The 23,342-nt window shown below is 36.3% G+C and overlaps 2 protein-coding genes across 4 annotated transcripts; both read left to right on the top strand.

The window, feature by feature from the left end:
• The first annotated feature begins 987 nt into the window (after positions 1-987).
• Positions 988-12,926, top strand: tmem184bb.1 (transmembrane protein 184Bb, duplicate 1). 3 transcript variants are annotated; one of them, XR_013194750.1, is made up of 11 exons: positions 1,255-1,359; positions 2,644-2,862; positions 4,292-4,457; positions 5,727-5,817; positions 5,915-5,990; positions 7,057-7,148; positions 7,312-7,481; positions 8,208-8,402; positions 9,104-9,130; positions 11,106-12,081; positions 12,411-12,926. XR_013194750.1 is itself a non-coding variant. In XM_077202470.1 (10 exons), the coding sequence occupies exons 2-10, from the start codon at positions 2,644-2,646 to the stop codon at positions 11,300-11,302; spliced, it is 1,233 nt and encodes a 410-aa protein (XP_077058585.1). In that variant the 5' UTR covers positions 988-1,359; the 3' UTR covers positions 11,303-12,926. The 3 variants fall into 3 exon arrangements, 2 of the variants coding, with proteins under 2 accessions (XP_077058585.1, XP_077058586.1); XM_077202470.1 differs by having other exon boundaries at positions 988-1,359; positions 11,106-12,926; XM_077202471.1 differs by lacking the exon at positions 9,104-9,130 and having other exon boundaries at positions 1,252-1,359; positions 11,106-12,926.
• An 804-nt stretch (positions 12,927-13,730) lies between these two features.
• LOC143711047 (GTPase IMAP family member 8) lies at positions 13,731-20,908 on the top strand. The gene is given in 6 exon segments (XM_077202334.1): positions 13,731-13,799; positions 14,285-14,335; positions 15,585-16,319; positions 18,508-18,549; positions 18,658-19,350; positions 19,520-20,908. Coding segments are annotated over 6 exon segments (2,742 nt in total). The 5' UTR covers positions 13,731-13,783; the 3' UTR covers positions 20,725-20,908.
• Positions 20,909-23,342: the final 2,434 nt, after the last annotated feature.

Genomic DNA, 23,342 nt, shown 5'->3' with positions numbered 1-23,342 from the left:
AACGATATAAAATTAAGTAAAACTACTCAACTTTTCTGATGCTGGTGTCCCCATCATGCACTGGGGCATGAATAATTAATGAGGTTGATTCTTTTTTTTCACTGTTTTTCAGCTGTTTTTACACTGTTGTATCATTGATTTTGATAGGTTTTGAAACTTACTGTTTTATTACATCTGGAGTTCATTTACTACTCAAAAACGATCTATCGAATGTTACCATCATTGTGTATTGAGTTGGGGTTAGTTCTGCATTACTTCTATTATACAGATATGAAATCTACATATCTATTGTATTATTCAAAACAATCACGTTAAAAGCAGGGTTTAATTCAATGTTATAATATTTGAGTAAAAAGTTAATTTTGTTGCATTTAATTAACTTAGTTAAGTAGATTTTACTTAATTCTATATGTGAAATGATTAACCTTAAATGTAATTAAGTATTATTTACTTAATTACTTCATGAATGTTACGTTCAATAATAAGTAGATTTTACTTGATAATAACAGGTAAGTTGTAGAGAGCAGTGACAGTAAAATTTACTTGAAATGTGCAAATTGTTAGGAGAACTCTATCAACTAAATCCTACAAGTTTTTTTTTCAGTGCTTGCTAAAAAGAAACTTGATTATTGGACTAATAACAGATTCATCTCTCAGCTCAGCTGTTAACCTGTCCGTATGGCTTTCATTCTTAGTGTTTCATTGTTTCAAAAGCAACTTTACAGAAATTCATAATATTATTAATATGTAGGCCTATAGTATTGTAATGTCTTAATAGCCACTTTGAGCAGTTTAGAGCTGAGTGATATAGTTTACATTTTCCCTTAGTAAAATTAACCATGGTTTAACTCCAAATAAAGCCAAAATAACATGGTTAGGCTATTGTAGTTAAACCATGTTAAATAATTTAAGGTCTATGAAATCTGTCTTCAGTTTAGCCTGATTGTCCTGTGATGCTTTTAAATAGCTAGGCTACTGTTTAAAAATGGGATATTTATGTTTATACTTCTCTCGTCTCTCTCGGTTACAACTTATGCGTTTAAAAAATACATACAAAAGTTCCGTTCCTACAATTTGGCACAATTTATTTAGTCTAAACCAGATTTGATTAAGGAAGATCAGTCGGGTCTATAGAAACTGATAGCATTCATGTCTACAGGAGCTGATGATCTGTTCCGCAATATAAGTGTTAATGACTTATTAATGAATGGCATTATGAAGCGTCGCCTGGCGGACGCGCCTTGCTGTCTCGATGACGTCACGTGGAGCGAGCGTCAGTGGACGGACGGAGTGCATCGCGGAACAACATCATGCGGGGTTTCGCGACCTGAGAGCTGCAGATGAGCGGGATACAATAACGTGAGTCTGATTGTGTTTTACTCCAGGAGATGAAATGGAAAATCAGAATCAGCTGTAGAAACATCAGCGCATCCGCACGCGACGCGACACACCGCCGCGCTCGCGCTTCATCATCATCATCCATCAGACGGATCGCGATCATCAGAAACACTCGATCTCGCTTGTGTCAGTAGCAATAAAGAGGGACAAAAAACTGTTTCAGTTGTAAAGTCGCAGTGATCACCTCTTCTGGAAAACACACACACACACACACACACATAGGCTACATCCGTGAGATGAAATAATGTAATGCTGTTTATTGGTGAACAGAAACAGGTTTATGGGTCAAACTGAAGAAGGCCTGGTCGCTTTATCTTTATAGATGTTAAGATCTGTTGATCTCATCCTGATATTTAAAAATACTAAGTGCCTTTTTATATGGTTAAAGATTGATATTACAAAAATATGCTTTGTTATTACCACGTTTTTGGACGCATCCTACAGTATAAGTAGCCTATAGCCTTCATTGTGTTGTAAATATCATGGTATATGAATAAGATCTTACCTGTTTTATTGTGTGGATGTTTTGATTTTTATGTAATTTCCGATGCCATTTAATTTATTTCCAGTAGCCCAACTCTTATAAATAAAGTAGCCTAACTCTTTTAAATAAATTATATAATTAACAATCACTTAATCAAACAACAATTAGATGGTAGGCTACTTAAAGTACGCTGAAACAGGTAGGCCTATAACTGTCAAGTTTGATTCATATCTATGCATATATAGGTTGAGTTTGTTTTCATTGTTTGTTTGGGCTTATAATGGATTAATCTCTCAGCTCATCTGTTCACCAGTCAGTGTGTTGTTTTCAGACGGACTCAGAAACATGAGCTCAGATATGATCAGTGCTTCGGTCAGTTGTGTTGTGTGATGCTGCTGTCTCCAGACCCGGTTGACATGGCAACACTGAGACTATCTGCTTCCTGGAACACACACACACACACACACACACACAGGGTTCAGATGATGTCATTGAAGCTTTATCATCACTGCAGAAGGATCATCTCAAGCGTATTATTAAATCAAAGAATATCATGGTGTTGTATGGTTCCTAGTGTAAAATCCATATTGCTTCAGGAAAATGTTTTAGAGTCATTGTATAATTGACCCACTGTATGTTGTTGTATGACGCAGTGAACCTCTTTACTGTAGATGATTGAGTTGCTTGGTGGTCATTTGTTGTTATTAGTACTGACTCCTCCCCCTTGTGTTTGCCGTGTTCTGATTGGCTCTCGTCTGCAGATGGCTCTGTGGTGGAGGAGGGGTGTGTCTCTATCCAACAGCTCTGTGGTTGTCATGGCGCCGGGGCCCGGGGTGGTTACGGTGGCCCCTGAGGGTCACAACAGGTCGTGGGAAACCCCAGTGGTTGCCGTGGAGACGCCCATCTTCCTCATGACCGCCGCCGCTCAGACCATCTCTGGGATCTTCACCTGGACGGCGCTGATGCTCACCTGCCAACAGGTCAGAGACACACACACACACACACACACACACACACACACACACACACACACACACATTTATATTACTGCATACACTCAACCATTAAACTCTTAGACTCCTCCATTAAATAGACATTACCTATGGGATTTTTTACGTTTTGATTTACTACAGTATATATTTATGTGTTAAGTATATTAATCATTAAAATGTTTTTATTTTATATACATTTAATTTATTTATTAGACATTATTTAGATAGATTATATTTTTTATATATACATGAAACAATATAAATGTAATAATTAACACAAGATAGAAAAAATATAGTGAATGTTATATAGATATCTTTATATATTATACATATTTATTGTGTATTGAATAATATTATATATTATTCAATGTATAATATTATATATACTTACTAAAATGCTAATATACTACGAATATTATTTAAATATATATATATATATATATATATATATATATATATATCATATATCATATTATTCAATATATAATAGAAAAATACTATTCTTAATATCATACTATATCATAAATACATTCTTACAATAATATGTTGATGCAGTACATTATGATATATGTATATCTATAATGTATGTATATTATTATAATTAATATATATATACACACACACACACACACAATTACATATTACATTTTTCTTACATAATATATATTGAATAATACCAATATAACATAATACCAAAATAAAAGCAAAGAAATGTGTATTTCATAATTTTTCTATTTTAATTATTATGCAACACTTATGTTATAATATACGATAGATGATTAAGTATCTTTGATGATTTGCCGAAATAACATTATGTGTAACTCATTATCTATTTATTGTTACGTTCACATTGCATAAATTATCAGGTGTATTTGAGGTTGTGGAGGTTCAGATGACACATAATGTTGGAAACTCCTGACATAAACGAGGATGATGATGATGATGATGATGATGAGGAGGAGGAGGAGGAGGAGGAGTTGCTCTGGCAACAGGTGGCATGACATCAGAGAGTAGAGGTGGTTGCATAGCAACTGCAGATTCAGAAGTGTGTGTGTGTGTGTGTGTGTGTGTGTGTGTGTGTGTGTGTGTGTGTGTGTGTGTGTGTGTGTGTGTGTGTGTGTGTGTGTGTGCGTGTGTGTGTTGGTGATAAAAGCATCACCTGCTCCACTGACACACAAACACACACAGGCGTTTATCATTCATTCACACACACGTGTTTGACTTGCATATAAAACTCTTCTATCTCAAACATGAAGCTGTATTTCTGCTCAGTTTAAATGTGTTATTTTTTGCCATGATTGTTGTATATATAATAAAGCATCAATATGTGATGCATACACTTAATAAAGAATAAAAAAAACATGAAAATCTGGTAATACATGTATAATAATTGTCATAATGTGTGTGTGTGTGTCAGATCTACATGCACCTGCGTTATTATAACACTCCTAACGAGCAGCGGCACATCGTGCGCATCCTCTTCATCGTGCCGATCTACGCCTTCGACTCGTGGCTCAGTCTGCTGTTCTTCACCAACGAGGAGTACTACGTGTACTTCGACACCGTGCGGGACTGCTACGAAGGTGTGTGTGTGTGTGTGTGTGTGTGTGTGTGAGGCCTCTTAAACGTCTACTCTGACTCATATATGGGTTTGACTGCACTGACACTCAGAAGAGAACGAGACTCGAGCTGAATATGATACTGTTATCTTCTGTACGGCAGCTTTACAGATTAAATGCTATATGTTGCATAATTGATGAGTTTTGTAACATTAACACTGTTCTTATTAACATCCTGTTCATTTCTGCCAAGCTGCTGTAGTGTATAAAGCGCTATACACTCAAAAAAATTAGCTTTTTTTCAAGATTTCAATTAATAGTCAAATTGAATTGAATAAACCTTACATATTTTAATTTAATAATCCTTGCATATTTTAATTGAATAATTGAATAACCCTACATATTTTAATTGAACATTTGAATAATCCTTACACAATTGCATAATTAAATAATCCTTACATGTTTTAATTGAACAAATGAATAATTATTACATATTTTTACACAAGGATTATTCAATTCAATTTGATGGATTTTTACTATTAATTGAAATACTTATATCTTTAAAAAATAAAAGGGCTTAATTTTTTTGGCGAAAAATAATTTTAAACTTTTAATGTTAATCTCAACATTTACTAATACATTATTCAAATCCAAAGTTGTGTAACATTAGTTAATGCACTGTGAACTATATATTAACTAACATATGAAGAATAATGCTGCAGATATATATTGCACAATGTTAATGTTAGTTAACGTGTGAACTAATGTTAACACGTGAGAGCTTATTGTAAAGTGTTTTTGGAATCTTTCAGAATTCCATTTCCTTAAATTCACATTCGAAATGCAGTTCTGCGTTCCCATTGGCTGCTTCAAGTGTTTCACACAGTCCTATATATATCAGCCGATGTCATGTTTTGCTTGAAATATAATAATGCTGCTTTCACAGTCCTTCCTTCCTTGAGTTTTGTTTTTCTGTAGTGTCAGTGTCGACTAACACACTGATCTCCATGTGATATTATAAATCAGCGAGCTAATACGAAGTTAGTTTTATTAAGGCTTTATTATGGATGTTTCTCCTAAAACTTTCTAGATGTCATATACAGCAAGAGTGTATAGCTGTAATATTAATGTGGAGCAGCTTCGATGAGAAATATACGAGTTTATATTGACTCTGAGTTTTTGTGATCGAGACTTTAGGGATCTTTGGCCAATCAGAGCACAGTCTCTGTCCACTCTCTGTTTTCTGTGCTGATTCTCTATCAGTGTGTGTGTGTGTGTGTGTGTTTTCTGCAGCGTTCGTGATCTATAACTTCTTGAGTTTGTGTTATGAGTATCTGGGCGGCGAGAGCGCCATCATGGCCGAGATCAGAGGAAAACCCATCCAGTGAGTTCAGCCGTTCTCTGTGTGTGTGTGTGTGTGTGTGTCTGTCAGATGATAAATCAGCTGTTTCTCAAGTGTGTGTGTGTGTGTATGTGTTCAGGTCCAGCTGTGTGTATGGCACTTGTTGTCTATGGGGCAGGACTTACTCCATCGGCTTCCTGCGCTTCTGCAAACAGGTATCAGACACACACACACACACACACACACACACACACACACACACACACACACACACACACACACACACACACACACACACACACACACACACACATTGTTCGTCAATCAGAAATAATAGAGCTGCACAATTCTGGAGAAAATGAAAACTGTTTTTTGTTTCAAATATAGAGATCATGAATCTCCCACGATTCTGAATGGACTAAACAATGTAGCATTTAATAAACTAGAGATTCTGACAAAAGTTTAATTTCTGCAATCTATATAAAAATATAAAATTCATTTAAATGACAGATTTTTTTAAAATCAGTTTGAATGAGTATTTTTAGTAAATCACTCATAAAGACTTCATTTTGGATGAATCTGAATTTTTGTGATTCAATGACAAATACAATATAATTGATACAATCTTTATTTGCATCGTTACTTTCAAAATATCTCAAAATATCTTTTTTTTAAAAACTTGTGCCAAGTTTAAAAATCTTTTACAAAAATAAAATAAAAAATTGATATTCAATTTAATGAGTCTAAAATGCAGATAATAATAAATGTACAAATGCAAAAGAATAATTGGGGACATTATTTAAAAAGACAAAAAAAGTTTCATAGTAGCAAATATTTTTACAGATAGTCCATTTTCGAAACATGAAATTACCTGAGGTTTCAAACAGCATTTCCTGTTTTATGGTTTTCTTGACAAACTGACCTTAATTTGGCATCAAATTATTAAAAATAATAAAACGATTTATTTTTTCATTTTCATTATTTTTTTAAAAAATGTTTTAAAACAAAATTGCTCAGAAAAAAAAGTGTTTTTATTTTTATATAAAAGCCTGTTTTTTAATCAGGCCTTTTTCCTTTCTGGCCTTAATAAATTGAATATATTAAATTGACAAATTGAGAAGATGTGCATGACAGAAGTCTCTGAGTCTCTGTCTATTTAAACGTGTGTGTGTGTGTGTGTGTGTGTGTGTGTGTGTGTGTGTGTGTGTGTGTGTGTGTGTGTGTGTGTGTGTGTGTGTGTGTGTGTGTGTGTGTGTGTGTGTGTGTGTGTGTGTGTCTCAGGCGACGCTGCAGTTCTGTGTGGTGAAGCCGCTGATGGCCGTGTTCACAGTGATCCTGCAGGCCTTCGGGAAATACAGAGACGGAGACTTCAAGTGTGTGCTTCAGCTGAGTCTCTCACACACACACACACACACACACACACACACACACACACACACATACACACACACACACACACACACACACACACACACACACACACACACACACACACATGAATGAGTGTTGAATTAAACCCTCTCTGTCTGTGTCCAGCGCTGCCAGTGGTTATCTATACGTGACGATCGTCTATAACGTGTCGGTCAGTCTCTCTCTCTACGCTCTGTTCCTCTTCTACTTCGCCACTCGAGATCTACTGGAGCCGTACGGTCCCATGCTGAAGTTCCTCATGGTCAAATCCGTCGTCTTCCTCTCCTTCTGGCAGGGTGAGTGAGTCTTCATCATCATCATCACATCATATCATCATAATTACATCACATCATCCTCATTACATCACATCATCATCATCATCACATCATATCATCATCATCATCATCATCATCATCACATCATCATCACATCACATCGTCATCATCATCACATCATCATCATCATCATCATCATCATCATCACATCATCATCATTACATCACATCATCATCATAATTACATCACATCATCATCATCATCACATCATCATCATCACATCATCATCATCACATCAAATCATCATAATTACATCACATCATCATCACATCATCATCATCATCACATAATCATCATCATCTGCACTGACCTGTGATCTGACAGCTGATTATTATATTATTATCACAAACATTATTGTTGAAACATAAATATAATTCTTAAATATAAATATCTTAAAATGATCATAAGATGAAGGTTTCTCCTTGTGCGAAGCAGGGATGCTGGACTAAATATTTGTAAATATTACTGAATATAATTCTAATATAAATATCTCAGATTAAAACAAAATATACATCTAAACGTTGTGTGAAAAACTGCAGCTGTTTTGTAACATGAATTATTTTTACAATCAGCTCTTCATACATCAACTCTTTATACATTTTAAAAAGAAAAAGGATGTTAAAAACAAAATGAAAGATTCAAAAACAATATTTGTTATGTGAAAGAGTATGATTTTGTGTGATGTAGGGATGCTGCTGGCGATTCTGGAGAAGTGCGGCGCCATTCCTCGCATCAACTCTCCTGATGTCACCGTGGGGGAGGGGACTGTTGCCGCCGGTTACCAGAACTTCATCATCTGCATCGAGATGTTTTTCGCCGCTCTGGCGCTCAGACACGCTTTCACGTACAAGGTCTACATGGACAAGAGACTCGATATTCAGGGTAACAAACACAGCAGCCAATCACTGAACAGCCAATCACTGAACAGTCAATCACTGAGCAGCCAATCACTGAGCAACCAATCACTGAGCAACCAATCACTGAGCAACCAATCACTGAGCAATCAATCACTGAGCAGCCAATCACTGAACAGCCAATCACTGAACAGCCAATCACTGAACAGTCAATCACTGAGCAGCCAATCACTGAGCAACCAATCACTGAGCAACCAATCACTGAGCAGCCAATCACTGAGCAGCCAATCATTGAACAGCCAATCACTGAACAGCCAATCACTGAGCAGGAGAAACTTTGATCACAGCGTTAAATACAGGAGTGAAGGAACGTTTTGTTTTATGATCACTCCAACCACATTTATATGTTCAGAAACACACATTTGTAGAAACACATTTGATATAGTTTTAATGGTTAGTTTAGACTCTAGAATTTATTTTGATTCTGATTAATTTAGATTCTGATTCTTCTGAGTTACTTTCTCTCAGATAAAACATGATGTATTTCACCGTGGCATTGAAGATTTAGCACATTTATAAAGCTGAAATACCTCTATGTCTCAGACTCTGAATGTTTCTGAACTGATCTTCCTCTTTTTTTCCTCTCTTTGATCTCTATCATCCCTCACTCCTGGGTTTGTTTCCACTTCTTCCTCGTCTGTTTTGTGTGTCCATCTCTGTCTCTCTCAGGTTGTGTTCCTGTTTATGGCCAGTACGGTAGGTTTACTGTGTACTTTATCTTCTGTGTTTCACTCATTTCATTTAATACATAATTCACTTTTAATACGTGTGCTGTATGTCTATAGAGGAAAACCTTGATTTCATTTACGTAGTTTCATTGAATTTCATTCATTTTGTGATGTGTGATCTCATGTTGTTCATCTTTGCACTGCCAATAATATTAAATACTGATGAACTCATTTACAGATGTTTGTCCAATTAAATGCTCAATAGTGTGAGACCTAACCGTAAAAATAGTTAAACATGTTCAATATTACAATACACTTACCACAAATTATTATTATGTTGTAGTTAAAAAATCTTTTTTTGTTGACAGTTTGACCAAATAATGAGTGAAATGATTAAAATATCATGGCTGACATAATCGACTGTTCATGCGCCGCACTAGGAACTAAACTCAAGGGCTTTGCATTGTGGGATACAGTTTACATTCACATCTATTCATTTACCAGACGCTTTTATCCAAAGCGACTTGAAACCAGGAATACAAGCGACATTTCTCTCTTTCTTATTTTTATAACCCAAAGAAAACCTTCCCAGAACGTTCCCTGCAGGTTATTTTTAGGTTTTATTTTACAGTATATTTTAAAGAGAGCTTTCCAGAATGTTCCCTGCAAGTTATAGTTTTTTTATAACCAAAAGAGAACGTTCCCATAACGTTCACTAACGCTCTTTATAGTTATGTGTAAATGTTTAGACAAAACGTTCTTAAAAAATTTTAAAATACTGGATGTTTTGAACGTTTAGAAAACATTAAAAAAAATTATGTTTTCATAAGATTTCCAAAATGAGAAAACTTTAATACTTAAAAAAAAAAGATTTTTTTGGATTGTTCAGAAATAACGTTTTCATAAAATATTTTTGAATCTGAGAACGTTGTTCTAAGAACGTTTTCACTCAACATTATGAGAACATCACAAGGACGATCAGTGAACGTTATAAGAACGTTTTCACTCAACATTATGAGAACATCAGTCAAGAACAAATAACATCACAAGCACGTTCTAAAAATTTTGTTCTAAGAACGTTTTTCTCTCAACGTTACGAGAATGTATTTTAACTCTATTAACATTAGAAGAACGTTCCAGAAACATTATTTCAGGAACGTTTTTTACTAACATTTACATAACTTTTACATAACGTTAGTGAAAGTTATGGGAACGTTCCCTGTTAGCTGGGAAAGCCCGACTGGACAGAGGAACAGTGTTTACTGTTAGCCCAGTTAGTGGATGAACACAAGGCCATCCTTAAAGGAAAATTCGGGCCGGTTGTCAATCTATAGCGTCTTATTAACTCACTGTCATCCGTTGTCTGCAACACATTTCTTCTCCCTCTTCGTCTTTCTGCCATTTCTCCTCTGCTAAAGAAACTCTTAAGCCTCTTAAAAGTCCTTGTCTGTACTCCTAACAATTTTGACCTTAAGATCTCTTTTAAGGGTTAAGATGCTTTCTGAATTACTTTTTTCTTTACTAGGATTTTTTCTTTAATTTTAAGAGTAAACGCCCACATTTCTAAGAATTTTCTTAGAATTTCGTCACCAGGAGCTACTCTTTGCATTAAGATTCTTTATGAATACGGGATCACCAGATCACTTTGAACAAAATTTATATTAATGTTACTGGCAGAACGTTTGTTCATAACTTTGAGAGAACCTTGCCAGAACGTTAGCGTTTACAGTAGCGTGTGCATTCGGACAAATAAAGAAGGTCCTCCAGGTTTTGTATACACACAGTGCAGGAGTTTAGTATTTCTGCAGCAGAGTCACATGGTCAGATGTTAAAGCCATACTTCTGTCGATCTCTTGCTTAGTTGATTTATCTTTCTCTGTGTGTGTGTGTGTGTGTGTGTGTGTGTGTGTGTGTGTGTGTGTGTGTGTGTGTGTGTGTGTTCGTGTGTGTGTGTGTGTGTGTGTGTGTGTGTGTGTGTGTGTGTGTGTGTGTGTGTGTGTCAGGTCGCTGCGCTCCCATGAGCATCTCCAGCAGTCTGAAGGAGACCATGAACCCAGGAGACATGTTGCAGGACGCCATCCACAACTTCTCTCCGGCGTATCAGCAGTACACACAGCAGAGCCGAGGAGAACCAGTGAGACGCTCCGACAGCTGCAGCAATGAGAAAACACTGCTGCTCAGCTCAGACGACGAGTTCTGACACGCACACACACACACACACACACTCACACACAGCAGAGCCGAGGAGAACCAGTGAGACGCTCCGACAGCTGCAGTAATGAGAAAACACTGCTGCTCAGCTCAGACGACGAGTTCTGACACACACACACACACACACACACACACACACACACACACACACACACACACACACACACACACACACACACTTAAACAGACTCGAGGGTGCAACTCTAAAACATGGGCTATATGTGACGCTGGATCACATTACCAGTCACAAGCCTCACTGCTATATTGCGGCAATAGTCAGCAATACATTGAACTGTATGGGTCAAAATTATCGAATTTTCTTTTATGCCAAAAGTCATTGTGATTAACCAAAGATCATGTTCCATTAAGATATTTTGTAAAATTCCTACCGTAAATATATCTAAAAATGTATTTTGTGAGTGAATGCAGCACAATCACTAACATTAATGGACAACTTTAAAGGCGATTTTCTCAATTTTTCCGATTTTTTGAACCCTCCAGATTTTCAGATAGTTGTATCTCAGCCAAATATTGACCATTGTGACTGGTTTTGTGGTCCAGGGTCAAATATTGTAAACATAAGGCTTACAAATGCATACAGATGTACTCAAGTTCTAATTAAATTTTCTAAATGAAATGTATAATAATAATAATCATGTTGCGTATCACAGATTGAGAACCAGTGGTTAATCTGAACTGGGGAAGCTGCTGTTCATGTAGAGCGCCTCCGATACCGAGGGTTCATCGGCTGTCAGACACATCCAGACTGTGCCATACCAGGGCTGCCAACTCTCACGCATTGAGCGTGAGACACACGCAATTGACCCAATTCTCACGCTCTCACGCCACACCCCCGATTTCTCACGCTTAAGTGTCAACCCGGTAGGTAAAATGCCTGAAAGATGAGTTTATCTATATATCTACCTGTTGAGCCACTCGCGATCGACTAGTTATACCGCAAATCCCGTAATCTAGAGTAAAGATATTGTGCTCCAAACCGCGCGCACGGCAGAGGTAAGCGAGCGAGAGACCTTGCGTGTGCAGACCACCCCCCCGTTGGAGTAGTCTCACGCCAAGCTAAACTCAAAAGTTGGCAGCCCTGCATACATACACACACACACACACTCTTCTCGGCACTTTCTAGGCCTACATGTGTATTTCAGGGTATCGTGAAGATTTATTGGCATCATGACGTTTCTAGATTATAAACTGCTGCGTAATAAAGCACAGGAGCAACTCGTTCATGACAGAAATGCCTTAAACATGTGACATGTGATCGCTGGGCTGAAAACTTTACCTTAGTAAATACCTGCAGTTTTGAATGAAGCAGTTTAGTTTGTATTTTCACTTTCTTTTCACTCTTCAGTGTTTTCCTGCTGTTCTTTCTTTCTTTCAAATGGATGTAAAGATGAGTGAGAGAAACGCAGAATAAACCTCAGATGTTTGAAAGCAGTGAGTTCTGACACAACAGTGATTTACTGATCTGATCTTAATTTTAATTTTCTTAATTTTGTTTTCCTCTAATAATCGTGCTCTTTTAATTCTATCATCCATCATAACTAATAAATACACATTATACATCTTTGAAAACTATTAAATTAATTGAAAATGCAGTGTGAATGTTCAATCTTGATCTGTGCAGGTCAATTTCTCCAGTTTTGTGTCTGAGAAGGAAGAATGTCCTACAATTAAAGTTGAGTTTACCATCTCAATTAGATTAACTTCACGTTAATTCAAGTTTCACCTCTTCTAGGACACACTCACCTTTATAAAGTCATAATCATAGAACTTGCCCTTCAGCTGAGATTGCCAGTACTGTTTCAATTCTCTGTTTTAATTACAGATTTTTCTCGTTTATGTAACGACACAGGTAATTATCATTCATAGATTAACCCTTTAGGTGCATTTTTGGCAGGAATATACCTAAGAAAACAAAAGCATGTAGGCTACATTTGATTATTTTAATGCAAAATTTGGTAACACTAAAGCATTTATTAATCTTAGTTAATTTCAAAATGTATTAATACATTATTAAGATCAAAAGTCATATTTTCATAATTAATGACATGAACTAACAACGAACTGCTAAAAAACATTCATAAATACTGTAACATGTATGGCTCATTGTTAGTTCACGTTAGTTAATGCATTCAAAACAATGTTAATTAATGGGAATGTAAAGTGTTATCTATAATGCACTCGGATTGGTGTAGATTTTGGTTTTACCGTTTATATGTTATAGGCTAGGCTATATGTTTTATATTTCAGTTTATATAATTCGTGTTTAGTAGAACGGACAGAAAGTAAAAACTCAAGTCAGCCACACATTGAGAGTGATTTGCTTGTTTGTTTCTGGGAGAAGTGCAGAATGTGTCCGTGTGCTTTAAGTCTCCACAGGAGGGCGCAAGAGTTCTTCTTCTCGGTTTACACTTTCGCTTCAGAAACACAACCTAACGGAGCTGGCGATATAATGGCACTCAGTGCGTGTAAACTTTGACTTTAGCTAACCGAGATATGTGTACTAACATGTTTCTTCACTAATCCACCAGAGTTACTCTTATTGACCACGGATGATCTCACTAAACCACTTTTTTTTTTTTCTCTGTAAAGTTGTTTACTGAGCTGTTGTGCCGGCCTGTGTTGTTTAACTACACTAACACCGACTTTACACTAACATTTACTGCTACCGCGAGTTCGCGTCAAGACGAGTCATAACAACGTTAACTGACAAATTACTTTTTTGTTGTTATTTATATTTATTATGCTTGTTGTTTTTGTGTTCTTTGATTTTTACAATGCCACATCACACAGAAAACTCTAAACTGGCTTTATTTTCTAATCTGATATCTCAGCATTTCACACTTTTATTATGCCCAGTATTGCTGCTTGTAAGAATCATTCAAATGTAATGTTTGTTTTCAGTTGTGTTATTGTGGTGACAGCCAATTGTGATGCAAGACTTTTGTTTCAGTGATTGATCCTGTTCGCAGAAGAGGAAGCCTGAACAGCCTGCCTCCTAACAGTAAGTTTTAACACCATAAACAATTACATGAAGATTATGTGGAAATAATGGTCAGTTTATCCACTTCTTAACATACAAGATTAACTCAAACTCAAATATTTTGTTTACTTTTGCTTAACAACTGTGATGTTGGATTTAAACAGTGGTTTAAATTATTTGATTAAATAATGAACTTACTGAGTGTTATATATTCACGAGGCAAACAACCAAATGCTATCAAACATGGACGAGCAAGTAAAGCAGAAACGGTATCAAAGAGAGGCATTTGAGTGCAGGTGATCATGTGTTTACGAGGAACCTCAGTTCAGGTCCTATTGGGAACAGTTCAGGAAAGGACTGCGTCTGTCTTATAAAGTCTCTCTTGGGAATTGCCAGGTAGTGAGGCAGCACATTGATCAGGTGAGAATCAGACATGTGGTAGCTCCTGTGGAAACATTTGTGCTGTTGGACATTTCCTTGCAAGATGTTGATGTGTTGCCATCACCTGAACCAGCTAGTTCTGTACCTTTCAAATGATGGTGTTGGACAGCAGACAAATGAAATTACACCAGAGGTTACAGTGTCTGAGACTTGATTAGCAGCCTGAACTCACAAGGTCCAAAAGAATGAGGAGGCTGCCGAGTTATCTGAAAGATTTTGCTTAGAGTAGTGGTGAGTTTCCCAGCCACAGGGCAAGCATGCGTCCTGGAACTCACTGGGATGGAGGTAGTCTATACCCAACGTCCCTAGTAATAAACGTTGTTACATTAAAAAAAAATGTACACAAAAAACACACAAGCTGTATCTGCTACCAAGCCCGGGCAACAATAACATTGCTAACTCTGAGGTAAAGCCACTTCATGTACAAGCCCTCTAGTGCTCACACTCCCAAAAAACGTCCACTACATTCCCTTCCCCCTCATAACACTAGTCCACCAACAAATTAGTCATATATATATATGAACAGCAGAATAATGACATCCTTATATGAAGACATCAGTAAAAAAAAAACACGTCATGTAACATCAGTCAAAACGCATAAAAAGCTTTCAGTTTTTAGTTGAAAACAATGTCGTGTAAGGGTAGAATTCCCTACAACGATGTTTGATTTGCTGTTCTCCTATGGTGAATGTTTTTGTCTTTGTGTGTGTGTGTGTGTGTGTGTGTGTGTGTGTGTGTGTGTGTGTGTGTGTGTGTGTGTGTGTGTGTGTGTGTGTGTGTGTGTTCGTGTGTGTGTGTGTGTGTGTGTGTGTGTGTGTGTGTGTTTCAGTGAGTGATCTGAGGATTGTTCTGTTGGGGAAGAGTGTGTCAGAAAACAATCGAGTGGGAAACTTCATATTAGGAAGAGCAGCGTTTGACAGTGAAGCTCCTCCAGATGTTGTAGAGAGAGTCGGAGGAAGACTGAAGGACAGACAAGTTATCATCATCAACAGTCCTCAGCTGCTCCAGACACATCTGTCACTCCATCACATCACACACACAGTGAGAGAGTGTGTGTCTCTGTCTGATCCAGGACCACATGTCTTCATACTCGTACTGCAGTATAATGACTTCACTGAAGAAGACAGATACAGAGTGAAATGTGTCCTGAAAGAATTCAGTGAAGAGGCGATTAAACGCACCATTGTGCTCACGACTGATGAAGAGACACACGACGCTAAAGGTGCACCTGTGAAAGTTAATAAATTCATTCAACAGTTAAATGCCGAATGTGGAGGAGGACATCTGCAGCTTGAACATGAAACAGAGGAATGGTGCTCTATAATATTGCAACGAATAGAGAAGATTCTCAGAGAAAACAGTGAAGAATTTCTCACATGTGAACTATATGATTATGCAGAAGGATCATCAGTAGACGAAGATCACGACAGGTCCTTTGCTTCACTCAGATCAGAGGAGGAAGACAAAGAGTCTGATGCAGACGATGATGGAAAACACCTAGAAACTCATACTGAGAAAAAGGAAGCAAGAGGCTTTCTTCGCAATATACCCCTAATATCATATTGTAAGTATTCCTACATTTGACATAACATATTCAGACACAGGGTTATTGAATATTATAAAACGGTTAGTTCCAATCCTTGATTTTGATTGGTCAATAGCTGTGCTTTATTCATGATAAAACATGGCTATGACCGCTTCACCCAACGGTTCTATTTATCACCGCGCAACACCCTTAGCAACCACCCGTATCAACATAAACATTAAGAAAAAAACGTAAGAAATAAAAGGCTAAAATGTTTAAAGTAAACGCTGCAACAGGAAACACTGCTGAGCCCCAACTATAAAGACAAGCGCACCGAATACCAGCACAGTGGAGCCGATTGAAATGAGACAAATATTTAATGCATGCACAATAAATGGAGATGTTCAAATAAATTTAAATAAACAACAATGAAATTTTTTTTTATCTCTTGTTAGGCAGCATTCTAGCAACTAAATTAATAACATTGATAAAATAGGCTACCTATCAAAATATGTGCCCTTGTGTTTTTATTTATGTAAATATTTAGTAAGGTTTATTTATAAGTGCAGAGAGAAATTAACGGAATAAACGGAAAATGAACGTTAATTGTCTCATGCTGAGAGATAAGCTATATTTGTGTGCGGAAATATTACATTCTGTGTTGTAAGAAAAAAAAAAAAAGAAACAAAGTTTGAGAACTATGTTGAAATATGTTGTTTTTATTTGAGCTTTCATGCATATTACACATTGGAACGTTGTTGCTGTTCACGGTCAGGGACTATTTATTTTTTAGTGGAAGGAAGGCTTTTAGTGATTTTACTTCATGAAAGTTGCACTAATACATTTTTTTTTTTACTTTAATATTTTTATTGTGTGGTAACCGTTTTATAAAAGCAATAAGGTACTCGAGGCAAGTGCTGTATCGTGAATAAGTAACCTTCAGCCGTTACTTGTTCACGATACAGCACAGCCTCTCGTACCTTATTGCTTACTTAGGGACTTACATTGTATAACATTTAACTTGGGTAGAGTGCATAGCAAAAAAACATTGGTAGTAGTATTGACAGTTGTATAGCCCTGCACACACCTGACATATGAATGACAAAGAACAGACTACAGTATCTTTCTTACAGTGTAATGCATTTTTTATGTAGCCATTTGATTGATTTAGTTATTCCTGATAGATCAGAGTTATACACTCAAAACTCACCAGTGGTTTCAGAAGCACCATGTGTTCATCACAGTTAACTGATAAAGAAGCAGTTAATTTCTGGGCAACCTGGCTAATCCCCAAACCCCTATTATTATCTTATCTTTTTGACACATGTAACAACAATCATTATCTATAAGCATAGCAATTGTTGCATATTCAATAAGAGACAATAAATAGCTAAATTTGAAAGTTTGAAATTATATTTATAACTATATACAAATAATGACATAATGCATACAGTATACAACACAACACAACTGTACCATCTCATACACAGACACCATTTAAACTCCTTATAAGCTGTCATATAAAATAAGCTGGCAACTTGCAGTTTCTTATTCCCAAGTGTCGTATTTTTCTCAGAGCAAAATCATTTATTATTATTATTATTATTAATAATTATTCACAGAGTGCATAATAAGTTTAACACACCAGCAGCTCAAGAAATAAATGTGAAAATTAGCTAAAACAGCGACAGGATTTTTGAATGAGTGATTTGAACTCGAGAACCAGATCAGTTTTATTCATGAAGGACTCAGTCAGACTGGTTTTATCAACAGGTTTCTCCTATTCTTTGAAATGAACCGACTCAAACGATTAATTCACGAATCAGACATCATTCAGTACTTATTTTATAAATTCTTTCAGGACAATTAAACCAGATGTATATGTAGCAAATTAGCTCAAGGGGGATATATGAATAATTAATCATAACTTGTTATGACTAATTATGAAAATTTAAATCAGTAAATCAGCTAAATTAATAATAAAATCAATTAATCAATTTGTCCGGTGATCACTCAGTATTGATTTTTCATAAATTCTAAGAAAGGGTATTTTTCATGGCCACAGAAAAAATAACATTACGTAGCATGTACAGCACTGTTTGTTAATTTATATTTTAACTCAAATCCACTCTACATATGACTTGCTATCACAACATCATTTCAGTGTTTGTCCAGTACAACATCTCAGCATCTCATAAGTTTGAAACTAATTCAATTTTTTTAACAGTGAGTAACAAAGAGCCAGTTCCAGACTACGATCATCCAGAGGGTATGTTTACAGACTGATTACGGACAGATTTCAATTTAATTCAACAGAAAAAAAAAAAAAACACTAAAAACTAAAGCAAAAACATATTTTGTTTTTGTGTTGTTGAAGGAGGTGCAAGTGACCCAAGTAAACAGAAGCTGCGCTTGGTGTTGTGTGGAAGTGATGAAAAACTGAAGAAAGACACATCAAAACGTATAAGAGATAAAATCAGATGGTTTCCCTCCTTACCCCAGAAAAAGAAAGATAAAGAGTGTGTAAAGAAAGAGGGGATGGTTCATGGACGTGTGATCAGTCTGGTGGAGCTTCCAGCTCTCAATCGGCTCTCAGGGGAGGAAGTGATGCGTCAGACTCTCCACTGTATGTCGCTGTGTGATCCTGGAGTTCATGTTTTCCTCCTCATTATGCCTGATGCTCCACTGACTGATGAAGACAAAGCAGAAATAGAGAACATCAAGAAGAGATTCAGTTCAAGAATATACCAACACCTCATGGTCCTCATAATCCCAGAGAAGCACATGACTAGTCAAATGAATGTAGTTTCTCCATCTACAGAGACATTTATTCAGACATTAGGAGGTCGACGGTTTGTTTTTGAGGACAGCTCACAGCTTCCAGCTCTACTGGAGGATGTGGAGACAATAGTAAAACAGAACAATGGAAGTTGCTACACAACCTTGATGTACCTCCAGGCTCAAATAGAACTGGAGAGAAACAAACACAGATCTGAAATAGAGGAGCTGAAAAGATCTAACTGAAATGATGAAAACTCAATCACCAGCAGGTATCAGTTCATACAAGTGTGTTCATGTTTGTCATTCAATTTAATAATGTCTGCGATTTTATTCTTAATGATGCACAGCGAATTTCTTTTGAGAACACAAAATTCTTATTTTCCAAATAAAAAGATTTTGTTTTGTGGTATACTTGCAAAATTTATTTGTAATGAGTGCAATTCTCTTGCTGTTTGCAGGTGTAATACATGATGATCTGAGGATTGTTTTGCTGGGAAAGACGGGTGTTGGGAAGAGTGCAACAGGAAACACCATACTGACAAAAACAGCTTTTAATTCAAAACTGACTTCACGCTCAGTGACCCGAGAGTGTGAGAAAGAAACTGCTGAGTTCAACAGAAGACGGATCACTGTGATCGACACTCCAGGCCTGTTTGATACTGGAGTTGATAATGTTGAGACCAGGAAGGAGATTGTGAAGTGCGTCTCAATGGCGGCACCCGGTCCACATGTGTTTCTGCTGGTGATTCAACTGGGACGATTCACTCAAGAGGAGAAAGATGCAGTGAAGATGATCCAGGACACATTTGGTGATAAATCCAGAATGTACACCATGGTACTGTTCACCAGAGGAGATGACCTTAGAGGAACAACAATTCAAGCATTTATCGAAGATGATGATAGTTTAAAGAACATTGTCCAGCAGTGTGGTCACAGATACCATGTGTTCAATAACAATGAGACTAAAGATCGAAAACAGGTTTCTGAGTTGCTGGATAAGATTGATTGTTTGGTAAACGCAAATGGAGGAAGTTTCTACACCAATGAAATGTTCCAGAATATGGAGAAGAACCTCAAAGAGGAACAAGAGAGAATACTGAAAGAGAAAGAAGAAGAGATCAAGAGAAAAGAAGAAGAGCTGAAAACCAAATATGAAGCTGAAATAGAACAAATGAAGAAAGAAAACGAGAGAGGAAGACAAGAGATGCACAACGAACTGAGAAAAAGTGAAGAAGAATTCAAAAAGAAAGAAGAGGAGATCAAGAAAGAAACAGATAAGAATCAACAAAAAGAGATGCAGAGAAAACTGGAGGAGCAGCAGAAACTGTTTGAAGAAGAGAATAAAAGAAAAGAAAATGCTTTAGGAGAACAACAACAGAACTTCATAAAATACATGGAAGAAAAGCATGAGAAAGAAAAACTAAATCTGCAGGAGAAAATTAAACTTGAAACAAGAGAACAAGCAGAGCGTGAATTTTGTGAAAAACTCAACAGAGAAGTAGCTAAGGCTTTAAAAGAGGCTGAAGAAAAACTGCCATATAGTGCAAAACTAGCTCGTGACTGGAGTCAGTATGGAGGTGTTTTGGGGGGTTTTGAATACTTTATGCTTTGGATTATCAATAAAAAATTTCAACATCAAGATCAAAATAAAACTGACGAGTGAGATGAGGGTGAGTTCAGGACCAAAGCATCTAAATTCTCGAGGGTACATTACAATGTCCACGCTTTGATAACATCAAGACTTGACTGTTGTAATGCGTTATATACGAGAATTAGTAGTCTATTTCTCGTTTAAAAAAAGTTACAAATTCAGCAGCTAGACTTTAATGGGAATTAAAAAACGTGAACATATTCTTGCACTGGCTTCCAGTCTACTATAGGATTGATTGTAAACTTCTGTTATTGGTGTATAAACTCAGTGCATGCTCACACCGGCCTTCAGATCTCTTAACTGAATATCAGACTGGACGAAGCTTGATATAGGCCTAAGTGACTCAGAAGCTACTCAAAATTCCTAGGATAGATCCAAGTCAAAAAGGAGATTACGCTTTTTGCTGTAGCAGCGCCTAAACTTTGGAACAGTTTGCCAAAACATATTAGAGACACTGCTAATGTACAGGATTTTAACGGACAAATCTGTTTTCAATAGCTATTAATCAGTGACATTTTTATTATGTGTTGCCTATATGATGCTTTTTTACTCTCCTTTTTTTATGTGACAAAGCACATTGGTCAACTTGTGTTGTTTTAATTGTGCTGTATAAATACAGTTGCTATTGCAATGTAATTGCACATAATCCTTATTTCCTAACATGACTGTTTCTGTCATATTGGTTTTGGTAATCGTTGTGTAACTCCTTTTCAGCTCATATACCGGATTTTGTGACCTGTTGTTTCTCTCTTTGCTCTTTTATGCATGTTTTTGGACTTTCTGACTTACTGATTGAGAATTACTGACTTCTCTTTTAAATTAATTTGTGCGCATGCATAACTAACTCTGAGTTCAACAGTATTGTTACAGAAGATTACTGGAATCCAGTAGAACTTCAAACGCTTAGAACCACAGTAGCATTTCAAGCCAACAGTATTTGTCAGGATTGGCTGAAGCTGATTTTGTCCAGTCTTCATCAAAATTGTGGTCATGTGATCTTCAGACTTGACTGCGAAAAAGAGTTTTGACTTTATTTTTGACAGACAGTACATATTGTGTACAGACTCTCAGCTCAGCTTGTCTATTATAGGCAACAGTAAACATACAGCTGTGATGTGACAGTTTGTAAGCCACAATGCACGCTAAGTATCTTGTTTCATTATATATATATATATATATATATATATATATATATATATATATATATATATATATATATTAGGGCTGTCAAAAGATTAATCGTGATTAATCACATCCAAAATAAAAGTTTGTGTTTACATAATATATGTGTGTGCAGTGTATAATTATTTTGTATATATATATATAAATACACACACATGCATGTATACATTTAAGAAAAGTTTGTTATTTATATATAAAGTATATATAATATAAATTATATATAAATATATACAGTATATACATGCAAATATTTCTTAAATATATACATGCATGTGTGTGTATTTATATATATATACAAAATAATTATACACAGTGCACACACATATATTATGTAAACACAAACTTTTATTTTGGATGTGATTAATCACGATTAATCTTTTGACAGCCCTAATATATATATATATATATATATATATATATATATATAAACAATAAGTATTAATTACATTGATGAGCCAATCACTGATTGGTAAAGTCATTGAGTCACTGTAGCTGCCAGGAGAAGCTCCGGTTCCCATAGTAACCTGAGACTCGCGCTTAGGACTGCAAATGCTTAAGTGCTTGTGTCGTTGTACTTTGAAGATCAGGAGCAAATTGATGCAATCCACACACACCTGACATCAATTCTGCACGCACACACACGCACTTGGATGTCCTTTTAAAAATAGTTAAAGAAGAGGGGCAAACCAGTCATCATAATTCATAAATGGTGTTAATAAAAAAAAAATTTGTGAACAACAATATTGTGTCTTTCTTTTAAATGGCCCTTGGAATTTTAGAAAAGCGATAAATTGTGTTTGTCTTCATAAAATGCTGTGTAGGACACTGTTTTGTAGCTTTATGACGACCAATAGAGAATGGTACTACAGATAATCAAAGATCCATATGATTACACGGTACTGTATGTCTAATGGGCTAAATTTGGTTAATATCTGAATGTAACTATAAATTCACAACAACATATTTCACTCAGTCTTCCATATAAACGAAGAAAAGGCCTATAACTGCATGTAGGTCATATACTTGTCATAACATAGTTGATCCAATTGTGTATTTTTAATTTTTCAATTCACAAAAACACATAGTCTTCTGTAGGCTGAGTGAAGTGAGTGAAGCCCAACTGAATAGCTACAGACATTTTAATCCGTGCAGATCTACACAGTAACGTTTATATTTAAATGAACAAAAAAATTGTCTATGGACGGGTTATTAATGTGTAAGTGTCGATTTAATTATGTTATTTCGCAGTATGTCCCCCTGCTGGACGCATCAGGAACAACAGGGGCGTAAAACTGCCAGGGGCGTAAAACTGCCAGGGGCGTATATCTGCCGGCTCCAGGTCTGCAGCCTAAATGTATGTTAATGAGAGAGAGAGAGAGAGAGAGAGAGAGAGAGAGAGAGAGAGAGAGAGAGAGAGAGAGAGAGAGAGAGAGAGAGCACAGGCATGA

This window comes from Siphateles boraxobius, unplaced genomic scaffold (assembly GCF_051911475.1).
Source record: "Siphateles boraxobius isolate OS27281-9 unplaced genomic scaffold, OSU_SipBor_1 49, whole genome shotgun sequence".
NCBI classification, from domain to species: Eukaryota; Metazoa; Chordata; class Actinopteri; order Cypriniformes; family Leuciscidae; genus Siphateles; species Siphateles boraxobius.
Note: the sequence above shows the minus strand (reverse complement) of the source record. Positions and strands in the feature narration are given on the sequence as shown.

What these genes read in the sequence shown, in the direction of transcription:
- tmem184bb.1 (XM_077202470.1), top strand. Translation starts at nt 2,644, where the DNA reads ATGGCTCTGTGGTGGAGGAGGGGTGTGTCTCTATCCAACAGCTCTGTG. An exon ending in ATCAGAGGAAAACCCATCCA is followed by an intron (nt 5,818 to 5,914) that starts GTGAGTTCAGCC and finishes GTATGTGTTCAG; the next exon opens with GTCCAGCTGTGTGTATGGCA. An exon ending in CTTCCTCTCCTTCTGGCAGG is followed by an intron (nt 7,482 to 8,207) that starts GTGAGTGAGTCT and finishes TGTGTGATGTAG; the next exon opens with GGATGCTGCTGGCGATTCTG.